Source organism: Haemorhous mexicanus, chromosome 6 (assembly GCF_027477595.1).
Source record: "Haemorhous mexicanus isolate bHaeMex1 chromosome 6, bHaeMex1.pri, whole genome shotgun sequence".
NCBI lineage: Eukaryota > Metazoa > Chordata > Aves > Passeriformes > Fringillidae > Haemorhous > Haemorhous mexicanus.
In genome coordinates, this window is record NC_082346.1 from 19,723,316 (window position 1) to 19,735,691 (window position 12,376).

Genomic DNA, 12,376 nt, shown 5'->3' on the forward strand with positions numbered 1-12,376 from the left:
TCAGAGTTTAATGAAGTGATTTGTTTTGCTGTTGTGTTTAAAGTCTGTTGCCATTGAAAGTGGCTGTTTCATATAATGGGTTCTAATAACTTTCTTCTCTCCACAGAAACTGCATTCTGATAAAAATGTTCAGGACCGGGGATTGGTAGTTGTGGATCCAAAAGCAAAGGATATTATACTGGAACATAAAAGTTATTGCTCCAAGAAGATGAAGGAACGACATTTCTCAGGAGATGTTCTGGGATATATTACTCCTGTAAGTTGATACAATGAATAAAAGTTATGCTTTGAATGAATATGCAGCAGACTGGGCTAACCTGCAAGTTTGCATCCCTGTTTTAAAAGTATTTTTATAGTAATGGGGGCCGCTGGTCAAATACAATCAAATAGCCAGAGAAGTATTTGAGACTTAACTTGGGGTTCAGGTGGTCTCAAACCCTTGTTCTCTGTCTCTTGGAGGATGTCTAGGTTCTCTAGGAGGATGTATATCATTTTTCCTCTCCCTGGTGTTGAGCAATGCACTTAAGAGCAGGTACTGGGTGTGCAGCTGCAGTGGGAGCTGTAGGTTGTGCCTGGGTGGGAGCCCCAGGCAAGGGGCTGTGACCTGGTGATGACCTTTCAGACAGCAAAAGGCACAGGGACCTGTGGCAGTGGCCAGGTGACCAGACACTAGGACACAGCAGGAGCCAAGGGCTCAACAGAAAGGACCCAGACTATCAAAGGCGTGGAGGGTACAAAACCTGGGGATTCCTTTGTTGGGGGTCCCTCCCCAGAGGCACCAGCTCAAGCTCTTTGTGTTACTGCACCACAGTAAAATTGCTTTAGGGTTCCAGACATCTGGGACTCTGCCATGGGAAACCCAGGACTGAGCCAAACCCTGTGTGAGTGTGGGGTGTGCAGGGAGCCAAGAGGGACACCCCTGGGGTCACTGGAGTCGCCCTCAGCAGTGAACATTTGGAGTGGTGGGAGTGTGACTTCCAGAGAGGCTCCTAGATGGTTGGACAGAGAAGTTTCCTTAATGCTGGTTTTAACAGGGATGAGAGTATTCTCCTGTCAGTGGTGAGTCAGGGGAAGTTGCAGTGAAGTCAGAACAGGAGGGCTGACACTTGAGCCTGCTAAATCAACAGTAACAATTGTATGCTGCCAAACTGATGTCAAACTGGATGTCTTTTGCTATCCTGTCTCCTTCAAAGCATTCTTTCTTGAATGATAAATGTTTCATCCTTCTTTTTAGAGGATACTTTTCACTTGTTTTTGTCTTACACTGGTCAAAATACAAATAGGTGCCGTATAAATTTTCACCTTTCTCAAGTTCTCTTGAACATAAATTCAGAGTCTGTAAATTCAAAACTCTGTGGGAATCTACAAGCCAGTTGCTGTAGTTCAGGTGAATTAGCACAATTTGAAGATTGCCTTTCATGTAGCTAGCAGAGTCTCCAGAGTACTTTCTTATTTAAATGAAAGCTTTATCCCAACGGGTTTCCTCAAATGAACAAAAAGGGATCTAGCAGATGATTACATTTCTGTTAAGGAGGTTATATTGGTCAAAAGTGAAGTGAACTGTATATCTTACTTCTGAGTCTCTCACTTTTTTCCTCTCCTTTGTTTTTCAAGTGGAACAACCATGGTTATGACATTGCTAAAATATTTGGAAACAAATTTACACTAATCTCACCGGTTTGGTTACAAGTGAAGAGGAGAGGGAAGGAAAGGTTCCAGTTCACTGGGCTCCATGATGCTGATCAAGGTGTTGTTTTTTTTTCCTTCGAATATGAATTGCAATATTGTTGCAGACTGGGTAGATTTGGCATACTGGGTGGGTTTTGCTGGCTCTGCCAGATGGTGAAGTACTTTCATCCATTCCATTTTTTGGATTTTCTTCAGATTGAACTTCTTTCACTCCTCATCTGCTTCCACATGTTTACATAGTTTATTTGTCAAAAAATGTAAGTAGAAAGATTGGCTTTTCCACCATGCTGTCCACAAAACCCCTCTTAAAAAATGAAAGGGCAAAGATCCTGTACAGGGAAAACCAGTCTTTATTGGTGCATTATGCAGTTGTTTACCTGTTGTGGGTTTTGGTTTTTTTCCTTTGCAAAACCTTTAGGCGAATTTGTTTAGAAAGGGAAGATAAATGTAATTTGAAATTTTTTCCTTCATTGTGAGGAAGGTGGCAGCAAGATTAAATTTCAGCTAGTATGTACTACTTAATGGTTTTGAGGTTGATTGAATGTGAAATTTCATTTGAATTAGCTATGATTCTTACCATGTTAGTGCCTGCTAACAAATCCATCCTAGTGCAATGGCTGCCAAGAGGAGTGAATGGGACACTTTAAAGTACCATCTGAAAAAGTCAGACATTCCTCCCAGATGATGCCTCATGGCTGCAGAAGTGTTGTTCTGAGTAGGCACTGGGGTAGCTTCCATAGTGAGGCAGAACTAAGCAGGGAGGGGCTGGGTGGGGACTACTGTAAGGCTGTAGTGAATGCTGTGGTGCAGGTTCATGGCTTCAGATTCTGTGCATCACAGGATGCTCTGTCTGGGTGGATTATGAACTGCTAGTCTGTGGCAGGAAGATGTGTACAATGAAGCTATGCTACATCATTTGACAAATGCTTGAAAATATGTTGTCATTGTCAACATCATTTATATTTTATCAGCTGTCTTACTTGATACTGTTTGACAGGCTGGATGAAAGAAGTGAGAAAAACCTCCAAAACCATAAAAATAGGTGAGCCACTGGTTTATGTTTGTTTGCTTGCTTTTTATCTTTTTTAGCTTCTAGGAAAGGAAAGTAAGGTCTGCATGGGAGGAAGGAAGATTACCTTAGCACAGCTGTATGAAGAAGATGTCTGAAAAGAAAAATTAAAGCAGTTAACTGTAGATAGTTAAGTAACTGAAGTGTTGGCCCTCTTGATGCCTTTATGTTTTGCCTTAGCTTCTTGTCTCTGAATAAATCCTGGGTTACAGTGCCCTCCATGGAGCAATACTAGTGTATAACACTGTGTGCCTCCCTGGGGAAAGAAGTCTTCAAACTTGTTGCTTGGGGTTCTGTGTAGTTAAAAGGAAAAAAAAAAAAAATCCAGATCTGAGTCAGTCACTCAGACTTTCCTGCATGATAGAAAAGTCCTGCTTTGTCTCTTCTCCCCTTGAAGTTGGGAGCTCATGGGATGTGCTGAAGTGTGTGTCTTTAGGGAAAATGGCAAACATCGCCATAGCGATTCTGCTGTGCTAGACTTCTCACATTTGTCTATAGCAAGAATCCTGTGGAACTGTGAAATGCTTCTTGATTCAGAAGGGAGTATGAAATTTGAAACGTATTAGAAAAATTGAATGCTCAGTCAGATATTTTAACGTACTTCAGCTGCCAGAGGATAAAGCCTTTGAAATCTCTTTATACTCTTCTAAAACACACTTTTACAACCAAGGTAGTTAGAGGGGGCTTAGACATAGCTCCATAAAATCCATTGCCTTTTCCTGTGGGCATGACTGTCGACTGTTCCAACAGCAGTTTTCCTGTCTTTTTTTTTGATGTTTTGTGATTTTAGGAAAAAAATTTACACAAGATCAAGTGCTTTCCAGAAGTAAAAATATGTCTTAGGGCATTGAGTTGAGTAGAAGAGTGAAGTAATATAGGGCTGTGTACAAAGTAAATTAGAGTTTGAGGTGAACTTTTCTACCTCATTATTGTGGTAGAAGGGATGTGCAACTTAAAGATTGGTGTCTTGTGTTGTTGCTAGTTTAAAACTCTACTTGAGGCCCTAAGTGGTAGTTCAGTTAAGATCGTTCAATCAAATGAAGGTATGTTCTCTTAAAACTTGCATCAATGCTGATTGTTAATTAAACTTAAAATGAAGAAGAATGTTCTGCAGTGTCAATTTATCTGTGCTGCTGAAGTTGGTCAGAGTGAAAAAGCAATTATCTCAGTCATGTGAGACGATTTTTAGTGGCATCTCTGCTTGTATCTGCTGTATTCTGTTTCTGCAGAAACATTCCAGTGTAGATAATAAATTCCTTATTTTCTCTACTGATTGACAACTTTGCCTGATAGTGCCTCGAATTTTGTTTGATGGCTGGACTTACCAAGATTTTGAGAGTGTTTTTGGCAGTGAAGATGAGATAGAGGAGCTTTCCAAGAACATGGTTCTGCTAGCCAAGGTAAAAAAACTATTTAAGATGCTTATAAAATAGTGTGAGATGATACTTGATTCCTTTTGTAATAGATGTTTTCTCATTTCTCTTGATTTTGCATTCTACGAAATAAAATTTGCTCAAAGCAATTATGAAGCAGGATTCTTGATAGTGTGTCTTAGTATATGTCCAGTTCCTGTAAATATGAAATGTAGCATCACTTAAGTGCAGGTGACTGTGAGTCTAACGAGGGACTACATCAGTCTGATCAACATAACCTTGTTGTCATTGGCAGCTGCACTCGTGATTTTTGCCTGCTTTAAATTTATTTTACATATCTATTAGAAATATAATTATTGAGTTGTGGCTATACTGCTTACGGGTATTTTCTGATAGGCAGAAAAAGGGTCATGAGTGTAATGAGTGCTGTTTTCTGTACAGGAATGCATTCAGGCTCAGTATGGTAAAGCTAAAGAACCACTTTTAATACCAAGAATCACTCACTGGATATTTATTACTGAACAGTTTTACTCAGGTCTGATCAACCAGTTTCCTCAAAATGTTAAGAGACTAGGGAGAGGAGAAGAGGAATTTTGCTAAGGTTTCTGGCCAACCCCTTTCCTAATGGCTTTAGAACTATCCCACGTGTGAGAATAGACAAGCTGCGCCCAAAAGACATTCAGCATTAGTGGTTGTTTCATGGCAGCCTGTTTATTTATCGTCAGAATAAGAGTTCTTACTTGCTACATGATGTAAAGAAATCTTACAGTGCTCTAGAGGAAGTTGGATGTATAGTTAAACTGAGTAATTTCTTAAAATTTTTAACCAATATGTCAATTTTAGGTCCTCAGTAACACTTGACCTCTTAAGGATGTACACTCTAGTACAACAGTATCCTTGATCATGCTAAGAATAAATTATCAAAAGAGAGACTAATTGTGGGAGATACTTGGAATCATGTCTATGCTGAATTAGCATTTATGTCTTCAGACTCAAGAGATAATGAGTTTTTTTCCTGATATACAAATAAAAGTGTGTAAAATTATTTGCTTAACAACCACCTTTCATTAGTGTCTGAATTTTCCTAATACAATATTGGCTTTTTCTGTAAAAGTAGATATAATGGATAACTAATAGAGATTTTCAACTTTTGCATGTTTTCGTTAAATGATTTAAGTTCTCTTGGACTTCTCCATGAAATGCTGTTTTAAAGATGAATCTGATGTAAGAATACAAAGCATGTTCAATCTGTATTAGTACAAGAAAAATAATGGCCTGGTTATTAACTGTGTTGTTGACAATTCTCTTTATTTAGAATGAAAATTTTGATGGTTTTGTAGTTGAAGTGTGGAGTCAACTGGGAAATCAAAAGCAAACGTGAGTATAAATCTCTAGGAAGCAATTCCTAAAAATCAGCTCCTTTAAAGCATCCTTTTAATTTCTCCATGTTGATTTGAGTCTGTCTTTATAAATAAATACACTTAATTCTAGAACAACTAAAGGTTGTTCTGCTTGTCTTACAATGAAGTAGAGCAGTTTACTTCACTCTACATGAGATTAAAGATTACATCATAATCTTCACAGTGGGTTTAGCAGGCTGTGTTAGTCTTTCATTCTTGAGTTTTGCATGATGTAACTTGTACGAGGATGTGGAGGGTACCTCGGTTGCACACTCACTCCCACATTGGCACTGGCCTTTATCATAACAGTGTTTGGTTTGGGTTACTGGCTGAGGCTTGGAACTGTGTGATACTTTCAAGACCTAAGGCAAATGCCAAACTTCTGCTTCACGAAGAAAAGGCAGAATATGGTGGTGAAATTAATGATTTGGTGCAGGAATCTGAAGATTTTGTGGTAGTTTCTCAGGAAATTCAGGCATCCATTTCTCTAAAGCACAGTGTTTCTTACAGATCTCTGTTGCCTAAAATGTCTGGGGGAGAATAGCTTCAAGAAAGATGCACAGAATGCAGGCTTCATTATGGAAAGCTTTCACCTTTCAAAAAATGGTTACTTCAGGTTATTCTGGTTAGGGAAAAAGCTGCTGACTGATGGTATGTATTAGTTACTTCCCAAACTGAGTTTACTGTTAGCAGTCCTACCTTTTCCCTGTAAAATTAGTACTTGGGAACAAAAAACTCAAACTGCAAAATCTTTTTTAGCTTTATAAAGGGCTCTATCAATTGCCCTGCAATGAATAATCCTTCTGCTGTATGCTCTTCCTTATAATTAGGTAATTTGCCAGGTTGTTCCTAAGAGCTTATCTGTATCCTGAGCTCTGAACTGAGTGCAGTGTCTTAATAAAGTAGCCAAGAAGGTGACTGAAGCAATTAGTTACTGCCAGTCAGAAGTGGGTGGTAGTGGTCATTTTATTTACTGTGCTTACTGTATTTAAGTAAAATCAATAGTTTTCCTAATAGTTAACATGAATATAAGACAGACTGTGTAGCTGTCATTGTAAGACTCACTGAAGATCATTTTAAACACACTGGCATGAAAGTGCTGTATTGCAAATGAAACCCATGAGCAAAGCATACTTTTCTGTTAGCTCCAGGGTGAGTTTATTTGTGGCATGGTAAAAATACTGCTCTCTGCCAAGAGTAATGTTGGTTTAACACAGTGTTGTTTCACAGAATCACAGAATAAGCTGAGTTGGAAGGGATCTGCAAGGATCATTGGGTCCAGCTCCTATCCCTGCCCAGCACTATCCCTAGGAGTCACACCATGTGTCCCAGTTGTGTTGTCCAGAGGCTTCCTGATCTCTGTCAGGCTGGTGCTGTGAGCACTTCCCTGGGGAGCCTGTTCCAGTGCCCAGGCACCCTCTGGGTGGAAAACCTTTTTCTACAATCCAATCTAAACCTCCCCTGATGAAACAACTGTTACCAGAGAGAAGAGATCAGTGTCTGCCCCTCCTCTTCCTCTCAGGAGGAAGTTGTAACTGGAATGAGGTCCTCCTCCAGGCTGAACAGACCAAGTGACCTCACGTGCTCCTCATACACCTTCCCCTCAAGGGCCTTCACCATCCTCCTGGCCCTCCTTTAGACACTCTCTAATAGCTTTATGTCATTTTTATCTTGTAGCACCCAAAACTGCCCCCAGCACTCGAGGTGAATCCGCCCCAGTGCAGAGCAGAGGGGACAGTCCCCTCCCTTTTCTGGCTGGTGATTCTGTGCCTGATGCCTTCCTGTAAAGGGTTGGTCCTCCTGGCTGCCAGGGCCCTGCTGAGTCAGATTCAACTTCCCACAGACCAGGACCCCCAGGGCCCTTTCCACAGCACAGTTTATCTAACAAAACGTGCTGGACATTTTGTCCAGAAGGACTCTATGAAAAACTGGTGTTGTAAAAACTGTTAGTACTACAGGAGATACTGCTGTTTAGTTGCCTCAGCCTTCAGTTACCTGAGTGTTATTTAGGTGAAGCACCATCTCCATTCACTATCTGTTTGTTACTCATAGAAAGGAGTGGGAAGTATTTTCCATGACTTCTGAAAAGGAAAGGGTTATTCTCACTCTGTATAATGGTTTTCTCTGAGTCACTAATGCGTAATCATATGTGGCCTCTGTGAACAACACTTAAGGATTGGCCTAACTTAAATGTGAGATTGTTTGCCACAAAAGCATAAAAGGAAACAGAAGTTAGGAACTGCAGGTTTTCTTCCATTTCAAGACCTGATCTAAGTGCTTCATTGGAAACTCATCAGTGGGTTTTTTCCTCCATTTATTGCTGTGTCCCTAGAAATGGTTAGGGTGTTTAAGTTGAACAGTGCCTTGGGTTGGGCTTGCAGCATTCTGAATTATGCCAGTTGAGACAGAAAGCTGAAGCTGGGCTCAGTGTGCAGTTACAGCTGTTTTGTGAATGTAGGAGACTCACATCATTACATGGTAATTTTGTCTTATGATGCTTCTAAGTTGTGGGACCGTTGTCTTCATTTTGAGATTGTGTTTTCTTATCACTAGCTTTGAAACTCAATGGCTTGGCTATCCAGTGCCCAGGAGTTTCCCCTAATAATGTTTTTTGGAGGGAACAACTTCTTAGAACAGATCTTGGGGGGCAAAATTAAGTAAATTTATTACGTTGGCAAGCCTGTATTTTTGTTGCACTTTGAGTGTGGTTACTTCGCGATCAGTTCATTCCATTTTGAGTAGCAGAGCAGAGTTTTTTCTGGGTAAGCATGGGTGGTCTTTTGCTTCTCTTGTTCCTGTCACAAGAGTTTGAGCAGCGCAATGCCTCCTTTAGCCCACAGCGTGGCAATATTGTAACGTGAATCACGCCTGATCTTCTTTCAACTTGTGTCTTTCGAAAGTGGCAAACACCGGTAGTAAAGCAAGTTCTTGAACGTGGAAAGGTGGGGATTAGTTCGCAGAAGATGTCAGCACAGCGATGAACCCTAATCCTTTGGAGAGGTGAAGTGCTTGTAGGACAGTATTTGTGCATGCTCCAAATAAAACATCTGTTGTGACTGTTAGGTTAAGGGTAGGCTTTCCTGGCTCAGATGCTTCAAGGTCAAATGCTTGGAAGTAACTTAACCTGCTTCTAGTTAAAGGGACAAAAGATGAAAATGATGCTCCTGGGAACAGATATTTTGCCTTTTTGCTGCTTTCAGAGCAGTCTGACAATGCAAGGCGACCTGCCTAGCTAATAGAGTTTATTCATGTTATTTAATGTGAACATATTTTAGTTTAAAATAAAATTTTTTAAAAAATCCCTTTTTTCGTGACATACAAGGAATAATCTCACGTAAACATTTATCAACAGGTTATTGAAACTCAACACAGGTGCATAAAAATGTATACCCTGCAGCTCTCAGCTTGCTTTATTGAATGTTAGAGCAGTGGTGTCGATCTAGGGAAAAGTATTTCATAGAGAATCATTATGGTTTTCATTTTTCAAAACCTAAATTAAGTCATACCTAGCCATTAAATTAACAAATGGAACGCAATTATTCTATATATTTCATATATCTGTGTTGAGGGGAAAGCTATGGAAATTATTCCTGTGATGTTTTTAACTGTTATGGAAAAGATCTGAGATCCCATCCAATGCACTGCTATAGTGGTGCAGGAACACTTGATACAGCACAGATTTCTTTATCCAGGTTAAAATAACAATGGGGGGGATTTGCTTATGGAATGTTTGTGCCTGATACAGTGTTTCAGCTACAAAATCAACATCCACTCTCTGAAGACAATGTGCAGTGTGTGCAGTGATACTTTCTAGCAGAGTGCACTCAGAAGCAGGTGAGTCTGCAAAAGTATTGGAAAACCTGATAATTAGTGTCCTAACTCACCAAGAAACTGGGCTGTGATTTAAAAACTGTTTCATATATCAGAAAGCTGGATTAGTTGCAGCTGAAGGTCTCTTCTCAGTTGACCTCAGGTGAGTAAGTGTCCCCATGAGATACCTTTTTTCAATAGCTGAACCTGAATATTGGATGGGCATTTTCATAACACTTGCTCTCCCTTACATTGGGGCTTAAAAATTGCTTAAAAGCTTTGTGATGATTAAATTATGTAAGAATCTTCACCTAACAGGGTAACAGTGCTAGCTCTTCAGTAAAACATAAATCCTGTGACCAGCCTCTTTAAGAACCTATGATCACTGAGCACTTTTAAAATTAGGTAAACTTTGACACTTCTCTCTCAGCCCTTTGCATGTTTCTAGAAAAACTTTATTTTTTGGGGTACTCAACCTCAAGACTTTAGAAATGAAATGGATGAAAAATTTTGGATTTAGAAATGACTGAAAATTTTTCCTTTGAGGCCGAAGGAGTTATCTAAGAGTCTTCAGTTTCCTGTTTATTCTAGCTGGCATCACAGATGAGGTGAAATGTTGCTAAGAAGTTATGTTGCTGGCATCCACTAAAACATGAAATTCTGTGGTTTCAGGCTCACTAAATACCTTCTGTTTTATGTTGTCTTAAGCAGAACTAACTCAAACTAGTTTGGGTTTTTTCCCAGAACAAAAAATTTTTCAGTCATTCTGGTTTGGGGTTATAGAATTGTTCTGTAATGCTTAGCAGACTAAAGTCTTAAATTGTATAAGTCCTTTGTGCTGCTTTATTTTGCATATTCATTAAATGTTGATTTATTAACATAATAAATTTTTATAAGAGAATTGTGTGCCTGAATGTTTCTGCCTGCTTTCATGTTAGATATCCTCAGCAGCCTCTTCTCTGGCTGTTCACATAGGAGCCTTGGTGCCTCGAGTCCTACACAGCAATGCATGGTGTGTGTACTTTCACATGTTTAACATGGCATTAGGGTCTTCTGTTTAGGTTCTTAATTTTGGAATAACACCTGTTCCACCTGAAGAACCTGAATTGCTTTGATATGTCTGTGTGGGCCTGTTTTGGGGGCTTTACAGTGACCACTTCAGGCTCTTGCAGATGTCTAATACAGATACTTTGAAGTACCCTCTGTAGCGCTGGTGCCTACTTCTTCCCTGTGTTTTCTGGGAATAGAATTATTAATATAAAAATCACAGTGACATCAAATTTAATGGGAGATGAAAGACTGCATCTAACTGATGCTGCTTCCTTTCATGCTAGCAATAATTGCACAGTGAAAAAGGGTTCAGCTGCCCACATCTTACCCTAACACATAGGAATGTAGTCTCCTAATAGAAATCTAAATGAGCTGAGATATCCTATGCAGATGATACCTCAATTCTAACCTGTTTGCAGTTTCTTATAGTTTAAACCTACTTCTTAAATAATTTTTTTTTTCCTAAAAGTTTCTTGCCTGATTTTGCAATAAAATATTCCAAGTTATTCATCTTATGGCATTTAAGTTTAGAAATGTGCATGGCAGAAATATTGAGAGATGTGAGCATGCAAAGGCTCTCCTCCTTATTTAGTTAACAGCTAGACAAGACCATGTCTCACTTACTAATCTCAGTTGTGGGTTTACTGAGTGGGTTTATTTTTCTCCAGAGACCTGGATATGTTGTGAAAAAGGCATAATATACTCATAATACTCTCACAGGCTACATAAAAATGCACACAATATTCTGATCAGTCCAGCATTACTTGACAGATGGCACTGCCATCACACAGAATCAATCTGAAAAACGTGATTTTTTTTGTCACTCTATGCAGAAGATGACCTTCAGGCATCTTATTAATGTTGGTGGGAGTATGGGAGGAAAAACTCTACTGGTAGTTGTATCCTTCATGTTAGTCCCTGAAAAATTAATCTATTAATCAAAGATTTGCCATAATTCACTCCAGTTTCTTGGTATTAAGTAGGCAGTGAAATGGCAGAAAAGGGCAATTTCTTTTTCAAGTAGACAGCTTTATTTTGTCCAATTTTCTTGACAAGGCATAAGTTTTAGGGAGCAGTGACTCCCAATTTGTGCAGAAAGGTGGCTGAAGTTGGAAAGCTGCAGAGCTTTGAAGGGTAGTGTAACTGAAGGAAAGGGTATGAAATCCTTTTATATCTTCTGCAAGGCCTTTAAAATGCATTGACATCCCACTCTTGTGCACTGAAGTAAACTGTTCTACAACAGAAAAAAGGTGTTCAAAACACAGTAGACCAGCAATGCTGCAAAAGGCGATTTTTGGAAAAATAAGCTTGCCACAAACTATGGGTAATGAAAATTTGGAGGTCTGCATACTTTATAGGGGACAAGATACTTTGAAATCATAAACACTTGGAAAACTGACCTACCAAATAGTAGTGATAAGAACAGGCCTGAAATAATATGAATGAAGTAGACCTTAGTTAGCTCAAGATGGAATGTTAAAGCTGCCAATATTGCAGTAGCTACTCTGAAGTTAAACTTGACTGTAGTGAAGTGTCTGGTAAATATTTAATGAAGCTTTTTTAGAAAGATTGGTTCTATTCCTACTTTCCTGTACTTCGTTATTATATTTAAAATGTCAGTAGCTTTTCTTTCAAAATTGCCAATGGTAACATTGGAGAATATTGCATTTAAAACACTGGAAAACACTGTTGGGACACAATAAAGTTTTCATTTATAGCACAATAAATGAATGTTCTGATATTGCTCTTTGGAGGAGAGGGAAAAGTGCACATTTGATTTACTTCATCTGTCTTGGCCAGTACATGGAAGTGAGCCTAAATTCAGTCTTTAGCCATTAATAGTGCCTGATTTGCCAGAAGGTTTTCAGGACTCAGAACCCTGACTTGACAGGTTAGTGAATAGATACTAATTTGGGTTTCTCGAGCAAAAATCTGCAATTGTCCAGCTGTCCTTTCTTCTTGACCTCCTTCAAGGTGATGGTAAT

At 39.3% G+C, this 12,376-nt stretch overlaps 1 protein-coding gene across 6 annotated transcripts in view; it reads left to right on the forward strand.

Annotated features, from left to right (window-relative positions):
* CHID1 (chitinase domain containing 1) overlaps positions 1-12,376 on the forward strand; it is a 116,671-nt gene that overhangs the window by 4,303 nt on the left and 99,992 nt on the right. For all 6 annotated transcript variants that reach the window (XR_009486901.1, XM_059849108.1, XM_059849110.1 and 3 more), the window contains exons 3-7: positions 107-256; positions 1,615-1,747; positions 2,687-2,731; positions 4,052-4,158; positions 5,447-5,508. Coding sequence is in view for 5 of the 6 variants with exons in the window: in XM_059849108.1 (XP_059705091.1) it covers positions 107-256; positions 1,615-1,747; positions 2,687-2,731; positions 4,052-4,158; positions 5,447-5,508 (497 nt within the window). In the remaining variant the exon portion in view is untranslated. The remainder of the gene's footprint in view (positions 1-106; positions 257-1,614; positions 1,748-2,686; positions 2,732-4,051; positions 4,159-5,446; positions 5,509-12,376) is intronic.